Genomic DNA, 18,952 nt, shown 5'->3' on the forward strand with positions numbered 1-18,952 from the left:
AGTTACAGCTCCTGGTCTTGGAAATTTGGGATCAAACAAGGATTTTCCAGCGTTTCAGGAAACACCAAAAATGGGTTTATCTTCTCGCTGATAAAGGATCTAACCAGAGACTAATTGAGACGGCGGACTCACGAGTTTCTCATGGTTCAAGAGGTACTAGCTCAAGTTGTACTAGAGGGTCCCTCGAAATGTCAAACAGAAAACGGGTTTATAATCGAAAGTGCTTTGCTTTTCCTTGGAGAGTGCTGTATAGTCCTTGACATCGGTTGTGATAGATTCTTTATTTATATTTTATTTAGGATTTTTTTTTCAAAATTAGCAGATTGCGGATGCCTTTACGTATTCATTGGCATGGCACGCAACATCAGGAACATTGACGCATAAGCTGTGTGTCGTAAGATCAGAAATTGAGTGTGCGTCATAAAATCCGAAAAATTAAAGTTTCAACCCAAATTTGCTTCCGATTTTTTTAATGCGTCATAAGGTCTCTGGCATGGCAAAAATTCATTATCGGTTTTAATGTTACAAACTACCTCAAAACATCTGATCTCATAAAACTCCTTTACAATGAAAAACTGTTAACATTATTGCTTAAAATTATCAATAAAATACTAACTATTTCTTCGCCCTTTACGAGTACAAGTAGAACCCCCTTTAAGTATTTAATTCCCTTACGCTTTACTAATCTTCTGACAACTCCTAGTCTATTTAACGAGCTTATATCGCCCAATCTCGGTGGTGTTGCATGATTTAAAAACTTTTACCCATTTTTGCTCATAAACAATAACAAATGCATGTAGCAACGATCCTTGAAACGAACTTAGCAACGAACAATCAACAATTGCTACCAACTTTACGAGCCTGATAGAAAGTTCGATGGTCAGATTTATTTGTCAAGGTTGGCAAAACTGAAGGGACCGTTCTTTCTCTATTACTTCAAAGGATCTAGTACACGATGTACCATGAAATTTGAAGTACTATTTCGTAAGTTGGTAGTCTCGATTAGTCTCTGATCTAACTTTCTTCATGATCTTTGCTTCAATTTTAGCAAGTGGCCTGCTTTACTGCCCATGATCAAATATTTGTACCATTTTTGTTGCTATGCAACTGTGAAAACGAGCGTTAAGTTCGCAACAATTTTCGCCTTTTTTCAATTGGAAGTCGTTGTAGTTTGTTATTTAATCTTCTATCAATTTTAGATTTGAGATCAACACTATTTATTGTGAATGAATCTGAATGTGACTGATAGGGCCGCAGTGTACTCTTTTGATACTTTCGGTAAAATTTCAGTTTAGTGCCCCTTTTAAAATCTACTCACCAACAATAAGTTGGCGTGTATAGCGCATTTACCCTACTTATTTTAATATTTATCCTTACTTATTTTATACAGCAGATTTCAGTGTCCCTCTAAGTTCGGCGCCCTTGGCGGGGGTCAACCTGACCAACCGCACGCTAAGGGTCTGCATAGCCCATTGGCCAACGGGTTCAATGAACATTTTGTAGCTGGTTTGATTCGTACCGGAGCGTACTTTGTTCGACCGAAAATCCGAGCCAAAAGTAGCTGCCGGAATACATCTCTGAATTTCCCTTCTGGTGTGCTCATCGGCGGTTACCATGCTCCCCATACAATCCTCCGGTAAAATCTTCTAAATCACACAGTGGAGTGCTATACCCAATTACCTGTTCTGTCACATGGCAGTTGATCTTTATTATTCTTCAACCATATGATTTCCTTCTGATCCTCAACTAGATTCGGTGTTGGGAATCTGTCGTCAGCTGCGTGCATCCACGGGTTGATTAGCGCACTACTATCATCGTCTAATGATTCGTTCTTTAGATGTTTGTCATAATACTGCATCCACCTATCGACCATTTCAAATATATCTTCCTTGACTCATAGCACTCTCGAGAACGATTCGCCATCTCGTAGAACTTCTTTGTCTTACTATCTTCGTATAGCTTCATCGCCTCGTTATCTGGATCTACCGTTTTTTCTGACCCCTGCTTGCTCTATTGTTTCTCGTTCACCCTCGTACGGTGCTGCATCATTCTCGCCTCTGCCGTATTTTTCTCTTCATCTCAGTAGTACTACCTGTGGTGCTTCATAAGTTGCTCCAGCCACCTATTCTGCCATTGGTAATGCCGTCTCCAGCTTCTGTACGTATTTCCGCAGCACGATCGTAGCTGCTAGATGTTGAGTCTCGGCGTCCATGCTCACGAGTGTTGTACTAACATTTCTGTGGCTGTGAAGATCACGCATCGTTGGCCGTTGTCATTCGTAACGGAGTGTAGACTGTCCGGTTCATTCACCGGTTTGTACCTGCTGACCTATCCGGGCGTTCATGTCGTCATAAATCAGCTTAAAATCCCATCGTGAGCAGCTGTCGTAGAAACGCTCCAGCTCCGCCTAAAATGCACCTTTGTCGTTCACTGGTCTCGCTTTGTGTGGGCAGTGAACGTTGATGATACGGTAGTTGAAGAAACGGACTTTTGCTTCTCACTACACACATTCTCTCGCTGTTACTTGATCAAGCGTAGGCGAATCTTGTCCAGCACTACAAAACCCAGCTCGTTGCTCAGGTAGAATGTGGCAGTCCGATGCCCGCGTTTTCACACCTTCTGTCATGCCGAGCAAAGCTTCTGCAATGCTGCGACTCCGAAGTTGCGAGTTTGCAGCTCGTCGTGCAGAATTCGGCCAAGCCAAGCGACTTGCAGTTCTAAATTTCCAATAGTATTATTTTTTCGTACCATGACTTAATTGATCCGATCCGTACGCAAAGCTGTGTTTTCGGACGGCTTGTTGCACCTGCACAAACTTCCCATCTGGTCGGAGGCTTCTCATTTCGCTACAGAAGGTGACGATATCCCACAGATTATCCGTTGTGTGTCCACAGGGTATCCGGGTACCCGAAAATTCAAAAGTTTTTAGCTATATATTAATTTTTAATCGATTTAGAACTCTTGTAGACGTTTTGAATTCAGGAGCTTATCCATTTTTAGAATCAGTGAAATTGAACCCGACGAATACATCTGGTTTTCGTTTATCCGGATTCCCGGAAGGATATTCCTACTGAGAAAGAATTTGTAAATACTAATAAAATTCTATAGGCATCAAAATTCTAGGAATTGTCACGGAAGAGTTTTTCTTATCGTTACGGGATTTTATGACAATTTGACCTCGGAACGGTCACTCACGGCCTTGCAGGTACTTGCTTCGAAAAGAGCGTTGCGGGGTCCATTATATTATTATACATTATATATCCCAGTATTGGAACTTACCTCCGGAAATTCGAATAACCGTAAACCAATTTTTACAGATTCTAAAAATTCCATTGCTTTATTTTATTTCTTTCTAGTTGAATAAAAAAACCAATAAATTATTTTAGGTGCAATATATGTTTTATCGAGAAAATGGCTGAAAAGGGTTTCATTCCGCAAGATTACAAATTGTTTGTGAAAAATCAGCCAATAAATGAAATTCGTAGCCACGCTACCAAGTTTCAAAGAATCTTAACATGAAGTAATGTTTCGAGCAAATCTTGTTTTTATTTAATTAGTTTTCAGTGTAAAAAAACTTGATAAATTTCAAAGTAATCCTTGTTGTTAACTATTTTGTAACAATTTTCGTCAACATACGCAGAAAACTGTATTGATAAGATAGTTTGGTTAGTCAGAAATATGTAAGAGGCGGCAAATTTAACATTTTGACCCGAGCGGCAAAAAGCCTAGCGCCGCCACTGGTTAGTGTTATATTTTTATCAGTGCAGTATTCGTTGGTGCCTGAGCTGAAACTCCGGTGATTTACTTGATGTTGATGAAGGGCTGTGTGATGGGTATGCTTGCAGTTGATTTTGCTTCGTTAGAGGCTTGTGTACATGGTTTCTCGTATTGTGTCTTCTGGTGTAACAACGTAGGGCACGCAGAGGTCTGTCCTTCATACGTGCACAGCGTGATTTGAGATTTGGTCACACGTTTTGCTTTGAATTGAAAGTCCAGTTATGAAGGAATAGGTCACTCGCATGCTCATGAAACAAAAACCGTTGGAAATACTTAAATTTTCTCCAGGTTTCTAACTTAAAGGATTCCATCGTTACGTATTCTGACAAGATGGTTAGAATAAATTTATTAATAGTACCCAGGTGTAGATCGTGAAGACGCATATCAATCTTATCATTGTCAATATGAACGGGTATCTTGGTCCTAACATTTTCATGCTCAATGACGTATTGCATGTTGTCTTCCATAGCGTACCTTTCCGTTATAGCCAAAGTTTTAAACGTTATCAGTAACGAGTGTAGTTAGCTTGTATAACGACGACTTCCGTTAGTCTAAACTGCATTTGCAAATTTTCTGTTGAATTTTGCTGTTGAGTTTCAAACATCTCTAAATGAATGATCGATTTCGCATCGATGGAAGTAACGGTGCTTTATTGTTCACACTGGCTTGGGACGAAATCTATTATTCGATTGCTTTGCTTTTATTGGGTGGATTAAATAAGTGGCTTTTCAGCAACACCCTAAGGAATGTATTCCAAACGGTATCAGCTAAAAGCTGATGTAATTTATTAATATTATGCTTCATAGAGTAATATTTAAAGTTACTTACATCGGTCAATTATTGTATCTCGTTAATTCCCAACAATTACTGCTAGATTACAGGGCAATACGCAAGTCACGTATCACCTAACCTCAATCGTGCACAATTCGAACGGTTCAGTGCGTTTCTTGGCCTTCCGGCACCTGTTTAGGTGTTAATTCAGAAATTGTACTGATGTAAATTCGTGCTGCCATAGGATCTACTTACGGAAATAAATGTTTGCTTATATCTTCACGAATTCAACGTTCTATTTACTTAAACTTCCAACAATTTCTATCTATTCTTTTTTCTTATACCTTTCTCTCATCTCTACGTGACGTCAATCTTTTTCTATCCTACCATTTCAAACGATCCTTTTTTGTTCCTTTTTCTATCCTTCCATTTCAAACGGTCCTTCTTCCCTTTTCCTATCCTTCCATTTCAAATGGTCCTCACTACATCAAGGTTGTCCTTCACCGACAGGTGGTCGACCGTGGAGTTGGTTGGGGTCAGCGGGATATACCGTAACACTCCCCGACCCGTAAGGCTGTTTAGCTATCTCCGGTTCAGTTTTGTCTTCTGCTGTTCCCGGCTGAAGCCCCACCTTTTCTATGTCGATCCGCGCCAGCTTTGCTACAGGTCGATGCACCATTCCGTCGGGAGTCTGCACCACGGCATCGCGAACTCACCCATCTCGGCCCACCACGACCTTGGCTACACGTCCTCGAATCCATCCGTTGCTTATCTTCTCCTCCACGATGATCACCGAATCTCCTACCTCGATCGGTTTCGTCTCCTCAAACCACTTGGTACGACGTGCGATGGTAGGAAGATATTCTCGCACCCACCGGCGCCAAAACTGATCTACCATTGTACGGCATAGATTCCAGTCGTTCCTGCAGGGTTGTCTTGGATCCGTAAGCGTCTTCGGAGTCTGCGTTACGCCGCTCGAGTTCATTAGAAGAAAGTGGTTCGGTGTTAGAGCCTCCTGTTGCGCCGTCTCCAGAGGAATATATGTTAGCGGTCTCGAATCGACCACACTCTCAGCTTCCACTAGCAACGTTGCCAGCGTTTCTTCGTTCGGCGTTCGAGAGGACTCCATTGCAGCAAGAGCGGTTTTCACCGACCGCACTAGACGCTCCCAGGCGCCACCCATGTGAGGTGATCCAGGTGGGTTAAACACCCATTTCGTGTTCGCGTTGGTGAACGTTTCGGCAAGCTGGCGCTCGATTATGCCCATCTCCTGCTTAAGTTCGTTGCTCGATCCCACGAAATTTGTGCCCCTGTCGCTGCGGATCTCCACAGGTGCTCCTCTGCGTCCGATGAAACGCCTGATCGCCATCTTGCAAGATTCCGTTGAAAGTGTGTGAGCGACTTTGAGATGGATTGCTCGTGTGGTCATACACGTGAACAGAGCTACCCATCGTTTTGCAATACTTCGGTTCACCCGCACGCCGATCGGTCCGAAATAGTCGACGCCTACGTAGGAAAATGGACGTACGTACGCCTGCAACCTGGCCGCCGGGAGTGGAGCCATTCGGGGTGTCGCCAGACCTGGCTTCTTGACTTTACACAAGGCGCACTCTTTAGTCACCTTACGCACGAACGGGCGCAGCTGCGATATGTGGAAACGCTGTCTCACTTCGTTCACGACAGTCTCGCCATTGGCGTGAAGAAATCGTTGGTGGTACCATTCAACCAGCAGTCTAGTCACTGGATGGGCTTTCGGCAATATTACTGGAAACTTAGTGTCAGACGCGGCGACGGTCGCAGCAGATATCCTTCCATCAGAACGAATAACACCTGCTTCGTCCAAGTACGGAGACAGTTTGTATATTTTGCTGGTTTTCTCCAGCCGCGCCTGTTGTCCCGGCTGCTTGTCCCGCATTGCTGACAAAGTCGCCACTTCGTCCGGATACTGCGCACACTGCACCCAACGAAAGATTGTGGTTTCGGTCGTTGCTAATTCCTCTTGAATGGTCCGTCCAGTCGAGTCTCTCGTTTTACCGTTCGCCGTAGATTTTGTACGTAGCGATGAACATGTGTTACCGATCGATACAAATGCGTCAGTTTCGAGAATCGCTCTCACCTCACAAGTTGTGGTGGTACGATAACCTCCTTGTGCACCAAACACGACCTCAGCTCTTCATCGGTCGTCGCGCCGACTGAATCTGCATCTACGGTCCATTGATCTTCTGGCAAATATAAATCGTTGTCACCTCGGAACCAACGGCCGCCAGAGGACAAACACGGCTCTTTTCCCCACTTTGTCGCATCGTCGGCGACGTTCTTTCTCGATGATATCCAACGCCATTGCTTCGCCTCCGACTTGGACAAAATCTCACCCACTCGGCAAGCAACGAACTGGCGATATCTTCGATGATCTGAATTTATCCAAGCCAGCACCGTCTTAGAGTCACACCATAACACTGTCTTCTCGTCTACCAGCGGGTGCCCAGTGAGTATGGTCTTCATCAAGCGTACTCCGACTACCGCTGCCATCAACTCCAACCGTGGGATGGAGTGTGCCTTCAGTGAAGCCAGTACTGGCACGTTACATATAGACAGCAGACTTTAGGTAGAAACTTTCGTTTGATTCACTGCACTGTTGACAAGCAGAGCGACTGATTAGGTGCTATTTTTCTTTTTATGGAATGGATTTCCAGTAAGACGAAAAAAAGCCACTAGCAAGAGAACTCAAGTAGAAGCAGAAGCACGAAAATGCCGATGTGTCTTTTTAGAGGTACCAAAGGGAATTCTTCGGGTCCCGGATTGAATGACGATTTAAGCCGAGAAGAAGCGCTTAAATCGTCATTCAATCCAATTGTTTCATCGATATTGACGAGGCACTCTTGAGAGATTAAAAAAAACCATCGGAAGCTACAATTGGGAGATTTGACTATATTAAGTTTTGCTTGTCGCATTCCGATTGAGGATGAGTATACGTTGCAGTTATGGTTGCGGTCGGTCGTTACTGCGATCTGGAGCATAGTGAAAATCTGAACTGACTGAATAAATAGAAATATATTAGGCTTACAGGAGAAAACCCAGGACAAATCAAGCATTTTCCTCGACTTCCCAGGACATCAGGACAGGCAATGCAAAACCAGGACATGTCCTGGGAAACCAGGGTGTATGGTCACCCTAATACCGCACAAGGAAATGAAAATTCAGTACAGGTTTAGATAATTTGTGCATTCTAATTAGTGAAAATACATCAGCCAAGAATGGCCAATGTGTTGCTGGCTAAAAGGAACAAAAATGACTCGTCGCTACGAAACGACGATAGAGGATTTTTTTTGCTTTTTTATTTGGCCTATTTGACAGGTATATCCCGGAATCAAAATAATGATGCTCCTACCACTGATGCCAGCGACAATCCTAATCTAGTATTCTGTATCTACTGGCTTTACCCATCCGACTTCTATCCAAAAGCCACAGAGGATGGCATGGGCGATTTGGTGCTGCGCAACCTCAACACCGGCGAGACTGTTGGCGTTCAAAAATTAGTTTCCAGGCAAAAATCTTAACGAACTTCCTATCGTGTCGTTCAAAGTCGGAGTTGGTATGTAGCTTAAATCCGTATCACTGTTAAAGTCTACCCGGCCGAACAGAGGTGGCATTACGCATCTCGAAACGAAAGGTTAATTGTATGCAAGCTTGTATGAAAAAGTCGATTCGAAATGGTTCCATTGAGATATCTGACGTTTCAAATACTCACACTGAGATTTCGCATTTTTATTCTGCCGCCCTCCCCTTAAACCCAGAAGCGATTTGTTTTCCTCCCAATTTGCCGTGTAAACGATTTGTTTTCTTCCCAATTCAGACGTCAAAACGGCACAATACCAACATAGCTGGATAAGTCCATAATGTCGCCTCAGGTTTTCTGCGACTTTGACTTTGGCCGCTTACAGAGTGGCGGCGAGAAGCTGAGCTGGTGCTGGTACTGACATTAGAATGCGAGATGCGAGAAACCTGCCTGCAGCAAAGTAAAGTGATGATATCAGAGTGAAAGCGGGCAGTCGGCGCAGATCCGCTCGGCTTTCACTCTGACATCACCCATTTGGTTTGCAGCAAGCAGGTTTCTCGCATCTCGCATTCTTATGTCAGTTCCAGCGCCAGCTCAGCTTCTCGCCGCCAGTCTGTAAGCACCCTTCCACACTAGATCGGTTTTTCAATTTCAATCTTCGCAACTGGAATGAATTACTCTGGGCATTACTCTGTTTCGCAATCACAACAAAACTAATCGTTCAGTCACGGTGTATTACCATAACGTTCGAGGTCTTCGCACCAAAACAAACGAACTTTTTACGGGACCTTCGGCTAATGATTATGATGCTATGGTTCTAATGGTAACGGACTTCAATACAACCTTTCAGACGACATTAAAAACTGATGCCTAAAGTGTATTCTACTTCCGTCCGGTTATGTTTCTGACATTATCCACCAATTATTTTTTCATTAAAATTTTCATAACGAAGAAAAAGACGCATCAACGGGTCCAAATTTTGTGATACATCGTTCATTAAGTTTAAAAACAAAATTTTGTGCAGTTTGTTTGAATAGACAAATCGTATACTAAACAAATAGTGTGAAAATAGGAATGGTAAATCTATATGAGTATATTATTTGCCTTTTATATTGATATCTACGATTTTAGATTAATAAAAGATTTTTTTTTAAGTTCGATTAAACGCTAGCTGGAACGCGTTTTATTCGTTGGGAAAATTTACCTTGTGTTTTGAGAGATTTGGCGGGCAAAAAAAATCATAATAAGTAATTCGAAGTAATGACAACTAAATATCCATAATATTATTAGTAGTTTTTTATTCCATCAACGTTTTTGTTTTGCTTGAGGTGATATTTGCATGCTTCACATGAACTATACATGGTGATAAAAAAATATTACACTGGGATAATTTCGAATAGGATTCTTTGTCTATGTTTAAAGTACCGAAAAATTTCAGCTGTAGATTTTTTCTTCAGGAAAACGTTTTCATTCTTATCATCGCATTCCTCTTCTTTGTTTTACCTCAATTAATGTTAATCCAGTCTTAATAGTTGACATTATTATCAGTTAAAATAACCATAAATATCTCGGCATTGGAAGCCATAAAAGGAATCGAAGAATACCTGTTAGGGTGATTGCCGAAAATAGTGGATTCTGCCATTATCGTCTCTTGGAGACTGCAGCCACTTTTTCTCTCATAAAACGATCAAAAAACTAAAGCGTTTCAATTAGTCGATAATCGAAATTTTACTACCGTTTTGCACGCTTTTGTGCAGTATTCCGAAAGGGCAGTAAGGTTTAACAATAAGTAGCTTTTTTGTTTAGAAATAGACCTTGCTATCCCAAAGTCCAAATCGAAGTTAGTGAAAGATCGCTGCTTCTTTCACGTTTTCGATTTTTAAATTGGGATGACACGAGGTGACTTTTCGCGGGTGATATTTTTTAGAGTTTTTAATGGCAGTTTCAACAGTACAGGTTATATCGGAATGTGAATCTCGTATAGTTTCGTCGTTAATTGATAGGTTAGTTGTATAATGACTACGTTCTGTCTGTGTGGAATTCTTCGCTGTCGCAATAGTACACGCAGCGTTTCAATCGTATTTTATTCTTGCTTTCAATTAACCTAGGTTATACAAATCCTCCGGGGGTCGAGTTCGCGTGTTTTTCGATTATTCATAAAATTTTTAATAAATTACAACTAAAACAACTATATTTAGTGGAATAACACCGATAACATTGTCCACAAGTGGAGACATGCGGGGGAATAGTGCGCTTTCCCAGAGTTTAGTTGGATTCGAATTCAAGTGAAGATTTCGATGAACAACTTATGGTATTGCAGTGTTTGTTTCGTTGTAGAGCCAAAGAAGGCAAGATAGCGAATAGTACGGGTAGGGAACGAGGCTCCTTCAACTTTGGGCGAGGAATTTGTGCAGAGTAGTTCAAAAGATACGTTGAAACTGCTAGATCCATCTCTAACTAAATACAATAATAACATTAATAAATAAAAGACTAGTAACGACCCGCGGAGGAGATGTTCGATTCTGTTCGTGGAAAACCACCAACCGCTCACGAAGTACTGGGTGCAGAGCGCGTTGCCAGTGCATCGTTCCTTTGATATCACAGCTCAACCCGCCGTTTTAGGATTATCGAGAAACGAGACAAGTGGTGCTATAAGTGTCCTATTTGCTAACGAGGTTGAGGTTGCTTTTTGTTCGTCAGGTTTCTCGATCTTAGTTTGCTTTTTACATGAGGTTACAACAGGAAGCGGGTTCGAGTGGAGATGCTCTATCGGTTCGGTTGGTCGTATTCCGCGTGAATTTATTATAAAAACGAGCTGGTCTAAGACAACTTTTGCATCCGCATTGGGTTTGCAATAACGATGGACGGACAGTGTTGTACGCATTCGTTGCCTTCAGGTTAAAGCACCGTTCCTACTCTAGTGGTGCCACTGTCCTTCTCAAAAATATTATTCTTAATGTGTCTATTTACAGTGTTTTTTTTCAAGTATCCTATCTTAAAACTTTCTACTTTCGTTCGGATTTCGTTGTTGTCTGGGTCGTCTTTGATGTTTCAGTTTAAAAAAACAATATAAACATTTAGTACACTTGACATTTACAGTGACATTTGGTCTGCGGATAGGTTGGCCTTCTCACGTCATGTAATCGTGAGATGGCTCAGAAGGTTCTTGGTGCGCAAACAACGGGTTCGGGAACTCCGGTGGGTGCGGCAAGGGTCCAGTTATTGTCGGACGTCGCCTGTAGGCCATGAGCCAACAGGAAACTGCCACAGCCACGGCTACAAGTGCCAGCAGCGCAGTTATGACCAGCGCAATGATCAGTCCGATCATCGATACGCAAATATCTTCGACACGTTGAGCAGCGGGAAGTACTGAAAATAGAGTATAAGATATTATACAATCATACTCCAAGAGTGCTTCGTGTCCCAAACTTACTGTTATCTGAATCATATGATCGCTCCTCCCTCCTTTCAAGCGTTAGAATCGCATTCGATTCTACGGTGATTTCTTCTCGCAGTGTTCCCTCGATACCTAGCGTATCGTCGGAAGCTAGTGCCGTACTGGCAGCTCGTCTAGTCCTGTTCAGTATTAGTTCAATTTCGTTCATATCAGTGATCGCTCGTCTTCTGCGTTTTCCAAATGCATTGGCACCGTGACAGTTGACCGGTTGGCATCGGCCAAAGCATACACGAATGTTACATTGGAACCGAATGTTGTCACTCGATGGGAACTTAAACGCGTTGAAACTGGCTAGCAAACTGTTGGTTTCGGCGTTGTACTCCCAATCACCGAAGATACTCGGTTCGGTTGCACATCCATTCTCGTCTGTCACAATGTACTCATTTTCCACGCTATCTTCCATTGTTTTGGCCACGCAGCTTCGAGCAAATCCTCCATAAATAGCTGAAAATAAACGGAAAGAAAAGTTGACGAACCTGAACTTGATTTCCTTTTCATTAGAAAATACTCACTTGCTGGTTGTACTTCAACCTGTAGTCGCAAATTGTCACCGATTTCGGCTGAGTTGATTTCTTCGCCATTAAAGGCGACGATTCGCATAGCACACGTTGGTGGTGGCCCGGTATTCGCGATCGTACCCGCCGTCGTCAACATCTGAACGTTGAATCCGAGGGTTACGTTTTGCTCGCCTGTCTGATAGACGCACTTGATGTGATAGGCTTGGGCTTTATACGTCACCAACTTCGGGTGCTTCTGAATCACCAGCACGAAACTGGCGATACCGTTGATATGGATCAAGCCACAACTTCCAAAGTGTACCTTGATCTGTGTTCTCTGAGAGGAATCACCGGCTAGGTTGATTACCCGTCGGCATTCTTCGTCCTTGCTGTGGCTCTTCACATACAATACACCGTTGAAGTTAGATTCCATCAAATCGATTACCACCTGTACGCCGTCCGCTTGGCAGGTAACCTGCATATCCCGCTTTGGGATATCAGTACGGAAACCGGTTGTTTGATCTGTGGAACAGGCAGAACAAATATGGTTGAAAATTAAAGTTCTACACATTAATATATGAAACACTTACTGCAATGCTCCTCGGGGTTTCCTGTATATCCGGAAATACATTGACATACCGCTTGGTGGTTGGTTGCATTACAGAGCGCATTCTTTCCGCACACCTTTGTCGTACATGGATCTTCGCAGGTCTTAGTCTGCTCGTCGCAATATCTCCAATCTGGGCAGTCGCTATTCCGTATGCACTCCGGTACGGCTGTACGAACACACTCACCACGTTCGGTTAGCCGATAGCCATAGTCAGTTGGACAAATACAGCGTCCGCGTTCATCGATTACCATACCTCGCTCCAAGGCACACACGCAACGTCCTGTGTCATCAATCTTTAGTCCATCTTTCTCGGGACAAATCTGGCAATCGTCGTAGATTGTAAGACCGTACCCGGGGGGACATACGCATTCACCGTTTGCGTTTCTTATGAACCCTCGATCGATTTGACAGAGTGCCACTGTGGAAATAACATTGTCAGAAATAGACATTTTTCATAAAGACTCATCCAATACTTACTTTTATCACACTGAATGGCCGCGTTGCCTTGATAGCCCGGTAAACATTCGCAAATCATCGTACGAACTGGAAGAGTGTCCAACACCTTACACATTGAATTTACACCGCATGGTTCGGTCACATTGCACGGGTTTACACAGTCGCCCTGGATGCAGGCGGTTTGTGAATGGCATTCGCCATCCGTTCGGCACCGTTCGTCTCGCAGCACACATCCTCTGATCGGATCTGCCTCGAATGGCGGTGGACAGGCACATTCCGCACGGTGTTGATACACTTGGCACAGTTCATTCTGTGCGCAGATAGCTTGCCGTTCGCAAGGGTTTTCACATTTGTTGTTTATACAGGCCTTATCCGTAGGACAGTCCGAGTCAGCCCGACATCCCAGCAATTTACAGCTAACTCTTGGGTCACCTTCATATCCTGGCATACACTCGCATATTGCTCTGTGATTTTGGCCATAACATTCAGCTTGTCTTCCACAAGAATCAATCGAACAAACAGGCACACATTGTCGATTGATACACGAATGCTGCATGGAGCAATCATCGTCGGCACGACATTCGATCTTGATGCATTCGATCTCTGGGTTTCCGTCGAAGCCTTGTTTGCAGGAACACACCGGTTTGTGGTCTTTAATTCGACATTCCGCGTTGGGACCGCAGTTGCAAGGGTTTTTACAAATACTATTGATGCAAGCAGTGTCGCTGGAGCAATCCGAATCCGATATGCAACCGGACTTGATTACTGGTTTACATGTGCCGCTTCCGCTACTGATATACCCGTCTGGGCAAATACAGATCATTGTTCTGACCGGCGATGATGGTATAACTTCACATCTGGCTGGTAGACTGCATGGTTCTAGGACTCCACATGGTTCTATGCATTTATTATCGATACAAGCCAGGTGCGACGGACAATCGGTGTCGTAGACACACTCGGGAATAATTTCTGGTCGACAGTCCACGTATGGGTTACCGACTAATCCCGCTGGACACCTACATACTGCTAGATGGTTGTGAGCTTTACACTCTGCCCTGGGCGAACATGAGCTGTCGTATATGCAGGGATCCACGCACTGAGAGTTGCGACATTGTTTATCGTTTGGACAATCGTTGTTACTGCGACACTCGACAACCGTACACTGTACAAAGTGGTTTCCTCTGTAGCCACTTAAGCAGCGACATTCGGCTCGGTTTGAAACTGCAAAGCATTCGGCATTAATTCCACAAGGATTACTGTCCAAACATGGATTCACGCAGTTTCCGTTGATACATGCTTTGCTAAATTCACACTCGGAATCGACGCGGCAACCGATCGTTCTACATGCAATGTTCGGGTTTCCTTCATATCCATTTTCACAGGAGCAAACGCCTCGGTGGTTCTTAACAGTACACGTAGCGTGTGTTCCGCAGTTACATGGGTTCTTGCACTGTCGGTTGATACAGGCTTCACTATCTGAACACTGAGAGTCACTCGTACATTCCACCTGTGTTTGCAGTACGATTCGTTTGCATTCACCATTTGAATCCGGTACGTGGAGTTCTGGACACTCACAGACCATGGTTCGAACTGGAACAGAATCCAGAACTGTACAGTGTGCTGTTCGCGCACACGGTGTTAGTTCCACACATGGATCAACACATTTGTTATTGATGCAGGCCAGTCGGCTTGGGCAGTTCACATCCATCGTACATTCCGGCTCAGGAACACGACGTTCGCAGAATGAGAACGGATTTCCATCAGGTAGATGATCAGGGCACTTGCAATGTGGCGCATGATTACGCGTGAAACAGATGGCATTCTGGGCACAAGGTGCCATTGTACTGCATGGATCAACGCACTGCTCTTGTATACATGCACGGCTATCTGGACACTCTCCGTCAAAGTGGCATTCTACCCGCCGGCACTGGACGAATGGATTCCCCTCTAATCCGGGCAGACAGCGGCAAGCAGCTCGATGCTTATCACCGTAACACTCAGCGTTCAGAGCACACGAATCTTCCAGGGAGCATGGATTCAGACATTCACCATTGTAGCATTGTTTGTCGTTGGTGCATTCACTATCCGATTGGCATCCCAGTTTAACGCATCCGAATTGAGCATTTCCCGAGTAGCCGGGTCTACAGCTACATACCGGATAGTGGTCCTTGACGTAACAATCGGCGTTTTGGCCGCAATTGCAAGGATTAGCACAGATTTCGTTAACACATGTTTCGCTTGTAGTACAGTCTGAGTTTGAACGACATTTTGGCAGATCGGCTGACGCTGTGAAGAAAAACGGTTCAAGTAAATAAACTTGTCGAATAATTAAATAGCTGAATACTTACGTGGAACGCAGTTTCCAGATTTGTCTTTGTTGTAGTTGGTTGGGCAGTTACAAACGGCATTGTGTAGCTGTACGTGGCAAATAGCACCTCGTCCGCAAACATCTTGTGTGCAGGGATTGATGCATCGCTCGTTGAAACACGACCGATCAAGAGGACAATCGTCATCGGCTGAACATTCCTTGGGAGATGGAACTCGGGCTTCTGGAGTGCACTCGATATGCGGATTACCGACATATTCAGGAGCGCACGAGCAAAGAGCTCGATGACCGCTGGATTCACACTGAGCGTTGACTCCACAAGGCTCCGCTCGACAGGCTAACGTACATTGTCCTCTAATGCAGCGATCTGTATCTGGGCAGTCGTTATCAGTCCGACAACCCTCCACCACAATCGGTTTACATTGCCCGTTAACGTCAACGATCATATCCGAAGGACACGCGCAGATCATTGTTCGGAGTGGTAAAGTATCGACAACTGTACAAGACTGCTGCCGCGAGCACGGACTGATTTCTGTACATGGATTCGTACATTGGCTGTTGATGCACGCTTGTTGTGAAGGACAGTCTCCGTCGATTCGGCATGCTGGTTCCGGTTCATCTCGAGTACAACCTACATACGGATTTCCACGGGAACCAGACAGACACTCACAGGTCGCTTGATGATTTTTACCTATACAGTTGGCCGTAGAAGCACATGCCTCATTATCACAGACTGGTCGGCATACTCTATTCAATCGGTCGCAAGCTTCATGATCAGCACAATCTTCATTGTACTGGCAAAGTCCAGTCACACAGGAGATCAGTGGATTTCCTTGCGTTCCTGGTGGACAAATGCAGTTGGCGTGATGCCCTTGTGGGAGACATTCTGCTCCACGGCCACACTGCGTTGCGCCGTACGTACATGGGTTCAAACACTTTTCGTTGTAGCAAGCCTTGTCGTATGGACAGTCGTTGTCGTTTTGGCATTCCGCTGAAAATAGTAAATAGTTTTAGAACTTGCTGACGGTGGTGAGCATGAATTATAACTTACGCTTATAACACTGAACTCTTGGGTCACCTCCCCATCCCTTCTGGCACGTGCACAGTGGCCTGTGGTATTGGGTTCGACATTCTGCATTTCCACCGCATGGGTTACCCTCAGCGCATGGGTCCTGGCATTTCTGGTTGATACAGGCTCGATTGCTAGCACATTCCGAGTCGACGGTACATTCTGGCGCTATTACCGGTTCCGAGTAACATTTTTGGAATGGATCTCCCACCATGCCACTGGGGCATACACAGATGGCTTTGTGACTCTGGGTTAAACATTCAGCCGTACGAGCACATGGATTAAATTCCGTGCACGGGTTAACGCACACTCGATTTCTACATGTTTCCGTCGCTGCACATTCAATGTCTGAGGTACATTCAGGTACGACAGTTGATACTGAGTGGATAAAAGAAAGAGTTAGGTTATGCGATTCAACAGGTTGAAAGGTTTAAGCGCTGCGCATGTTAAATATAGAAACAGATCTGCTAAGGATGGTCTGAGGGAAAGTTATGAAAGTAATTTAAGTAAATTGTTATTGAATATCTGGAAATTAAAGAGCATATTATTTCTAAGCAGTTAAAATCATGTAAAAGCGAATGGTTTTGAGAGGTGGCCTCGAATTCCAACAAACCTGGCAAGCATTGTTTTTCGGCGTCACCAACATATCCATCTTCACACACGCAGAACATTGTCCGAAGCGGGAGGGTGTCTTGCACCGTACAAACCGCATGCTCAGCACAAGGTTTCGTTTCATAGCAAGGATTCTTACACATTCCACTGAAGCAAGCCAACTTGCTAGAGCAATCGGCATCCATCTTACATTGATCCGAATCTCTGAGGGGCTCTACAAAACATAATTATTAAATTAGCAAAAAGATACAGTACGTCTACACGCTGCAGTTGATATACCTTTTTCACAAGCAAAGCTAGCGTCTCCGGTGTAGCCTGGTGGGCATCTACACAGCGCTCTGTGGTTATCAACTCTACACTGCGCTCCTGGAGCACAGTTGCAAGGGTCTCTGCATTGTTCGTTCTGACATGACAGATGATAAGGACACTCATCATCACTGGTACACTCGGGTCGCGTACATCCCGCCAATGCGTTTCCTCTGTAACCATCTAGACAGTGGCATCTTGCGTTGTGGTTGTAATCTGTCCTACAAACTGCGTTTCTGCCACATTGAGTATACTGGCATGGATCGACACAGTTTCGGTTGACACATGATTCTGTCGGTGGACAATCCGAATCGGCCCGGCAGCCGATTTCATAGCAAGCAAACTGTGCATTACCTGTATACCCTTCGCGACATGTGCAGATTGCTCGATGGAATTGAACCCGACATTCGGCATTAAGATTACATAAGCCAGTATTGGCTGTGCACGGATTGATGCACTGTTGGTTTATGCAGGCCTTGTCGTTCGTGCACTGATCATCACTGATGCACTCAGCTTTCGGAATCGGGTCCATTTGTGGGTTACATTGAACATAGGGTGAACCAGCGTGACGTTCTGGGCACGAGCATACCGGTGAATGATTCACCACGTTACAGATAGCATTCACTCCGCAAGCTCCAACGCATGGATCTCTACACTTCTGATTAAAGCACGCACGATTGGATGAACATTCGGAGTTGGTGACACACTCCGGGTATTGGCAGTCGGCTCTTCCGCCAATGACACGACAAACTCCATTCGTCCTGCATGGGGAAGGATTGCACGGATCCTTGGGTCGCGATTCTTCACATTCGACGAATGGATCACCGATCATGTTGTTCGGGCATGAGCAAACTGGATTGTTATTGATGGCATGGCATACAGCTCTGTATCCACAAACTCCTGGACATGGATCGACACACTTCTTGTTGACACATGTTTTGTCTCTTGGACAATCTGAATTAATGACACATTCCGGGTAACAGCCTCTTCCGAACGGAGTTCCTTTGAAATCTGGAAGACATTCGCAGACAGCGTTTCCACCGGAGGATCGACAAACTGTATTCTGTCCGCACGGTGATGGATAGCACGGATCTGATGGTGAGGGTGGTTCTGGTTTTCGCGAACACTGCTCGAATGCGTTACCGACCATTCCCTCCGGACAGGTGCAAGTTGGTGTGTGATTGATAACATTGCAATCTGCGTTGTAGCCGCACACTCCTGGACATGGATCTTTGCATCTGTTCTGAATGCAAGCTGTATTTCTAGAGCATTCAGAGTTGGTCACACATTCCGGTCGGCAACCAGTGTACGGATTTCCGAAATAATTTTCGAAACATTCGCACACCGAACCGCCATCGACTGGTCGACACCGAGCATTCGTACCGCATGGTGATGGGTAACATGGATCCCTAGGCTCTGGTTCAGGTTGTTGAGTAACAGCTGAAATCGTGAATGAAAATATGTGATGTTAGTTAAAATTATCTGAAAATTGAAATTGCCGCAGTCTAACAAACG

At 44.4% G+C, this 18,952-nt stretch overlaps 2 protein-coding genes and 1 long non-coding RNA gene across 8 annotated transcripts in view; all 3 read right to left on the reverse strand.

Annotated features, from left to right (window-relative positions):
• Positions 1–4,371: 4,371 nt before the first annotated feature.
• Positions 4,372–4,908, reverse strand: LOC131678617 (uncharacterized). Its single transcript, XR_009303693.1, has 3 exons — positions 4,804–4,908; positions 4,606–4,739; positions 4,372–4,551 (listed from the first exon to the last, which is right to left on the reverse strand). It is a non-coding gene; the product is annotated as an uncharacterized LOC131678617 (long non-coding RNA).
• A 352-nt stretch (positions 4,909–5,260) lies between these two features.
• LOC131679920 (uncharacterized) lies at positions 5,261–6,463 on the reverse strand. Its single transcript, XM_058960668.1, has one exon. It carries the CDS (start codon positions 6,461–6,463, stop codon positions 5,261–5,263), a length of 1,203 nt encoding a protein of 400 aa, XP_058816651.1.
• A 2,919-nt stretch (positions 6,464–9,382) lies between these two features.
• Positions 9,383–18,952, reverse strand: part of LOC131682343 (uncharacterized) — a 364,899-nt gene continuing 355,329 nt past the window's right edge. For all 6 annotated transcript variants that reach the window (XM_058963738.1, XM_058963736.1, XM_058963733.1 and 3 more), the window contains 9 exons: positions 17,411–18,877; positions 17,133–17,345; positions 16,502–16,897; positions 15,473–16,441; positions 13,146–15,410; positions 12,649–13,086; positions 12,074–12,580; positions 11,538–12,005; positions 9,383–11,473 (listed from right to left, as the gene is read on the reverse strand). In XM_058963738.1, coding sequence (XP_058819721.1) covers positions 11,235–11,473; positions 11,538–12,005; positions 12,074–12,580; positions 12,649–13,086; positions 13,146–15,410; positions 15,473–16,441; positions 16,502–16,897; positions 17,133–17,345; positions 17,411–18,877 — 6,962 coding nt within the window. In that variant the 3' untranslated portion in view covers positions 9,383–11,234. The remainder of the gene's footprint in view (positions 11,474–11,537; positions 12,006–12,073; positions 12,581–12,648; positions 13,087–13,145; positions 15,411–15,472; positions 16,442–16,501; positions 16,898–17,132; positions 17,346–17,410; positions 18,878–18,952) is intronic.

This window comes from Topomyia yanbarensis, chromosome 2 (assembly GCF_030247195.1).
Source record: "Topomyia yanbarensis strain Yona2022 chromosome 2, ASM3024719v1, whole genome shotgun sequence".
In the NCBI taxonomy this organism is placed as follows: domain Eukaryota; kingdom Metazoa; phylum Arthropoda; class Insecta; order Diptera; family Culicidae; genus Topomyia; species Topomyia yanbarensis.